The sequence below is a fragment of the Trypanosoma grayi genome (genome assembly GCF_000691245.1).
Source record: "Trypanosoma grayi strain ANR4 Tgr_2009_V1, whole genome shotgun sequence".
Classification (NCBI taxonomy): Eukaryota; Euglenozoa; class Kinetoplastea; order Trypanosomatida; family Trypanosomatidae; genus Trypanosoma; species Trypanosoma grayi.
In genome coordinates this window covers 1-877 of record NW_008827627.1, presented here as the reverse complement: position 1 = coordinate 877, position 877 = coordinate 1, and the positions used below count along the sequence as shown (strand labels likewise).

Here is an 877-nt window from a genome sequence, read left to right as displayed (position 1 = left end):
AGGGCTGAGGAGGAGGCTGAGGCTAGGCGTAGGGCTGAGGAGGAGGCCGAGGCTAAACGAAGGGCTGAAGAAGCTGAGGCTGGTCGAAAAGCCGAAGAGCTTGCTTCCAGGGTTCTTGAGTGTAGAAGAGCGAAGGAATCTTCCAGTGCTGCGTTGAATAGTTTTACCGATCTCCTGATATCCCAAAGCCTTGAGATGGCTGTGGATGCCCATAACAACGAGCTGAATAGAAGCAAAGCTCAAGAAGAGGCTGAGGCTAAGCGTAAGGCTCAGGAAGAGGCTGAGGCTAGGCGTAAGGTTGAGGAGGAGGCCGAAGCGAAACGTAAGGCTGAAGAGGAGGCCGAGGCCAAACGTAGGGCTGAGGAGGAGGCCGAGGCTAAACGTAAGGCTGAGGAGGAGGCCGAGGCTAAACGTAGGACTGAGGAAGAGGCCGAAGCTAAACGTAAGGCGGAGGAGGAGGCCGAGGCTAAACGCAGGACTGAAGAAGCTGAGGCTGGNAAGAGCTTGCTTCCAGGGTTCTTGAGTGTAGAAGAGCGAAGGAATCTTCCAGTGCTGCGTTGAATAGTTTTACCGATCTCCTGATATCCCAAAGCCTTGAGATGGCTGTGGATGCCCATAACGACGAGCTGAATAGAAGCAAAGCTCAAGAAGAGGCTGAGGCTAAACGTAGGGCTGAGGAGGAGGCTGAGGCTAAACGTAAGGCTCAGGAGGAGGCTGAGGCTAAACGTAGGGCTAAGGAGGAGGCCGAGGCTAAATGCAGGGCTGAGGAGGAGGCCGAGGCTAAACGAAGGGCTGAGGAGGAGGCCGAGGCTAAACGAAGGGCTGAAGAAGCTGAGGCTGGTCGAAAAGCCGAAGAGCTTGCTTCCAGGGTTCTTGA

The 877-nt window shown here is 55.1% G+C and overlaps 1 protein-coding gene across 1 annotated transcript; it reads left to right on the top strand.

Annotated features, from left to right (window-relative positions):
* Positions 1 to 195: 195 nt before the first annotated feature.
* Positions 196 to 561, top strand: DQ04_20091000 (vesicular transport-associated repeat protein; the record flags this gene model as incomplete). The annotated part of the gene is made up of 1 exon (XM_009317889.1): positions 196 to 561. The coding sequence occupies one exon, from the start codon at positions 196 to 198 to the stop codon at positions 559 to 561; it is 366 nt and encodes a 121-aa protein (XP_009316164.1).
* Positions 562 to 877: the final 316 nt, after the last annotated feature.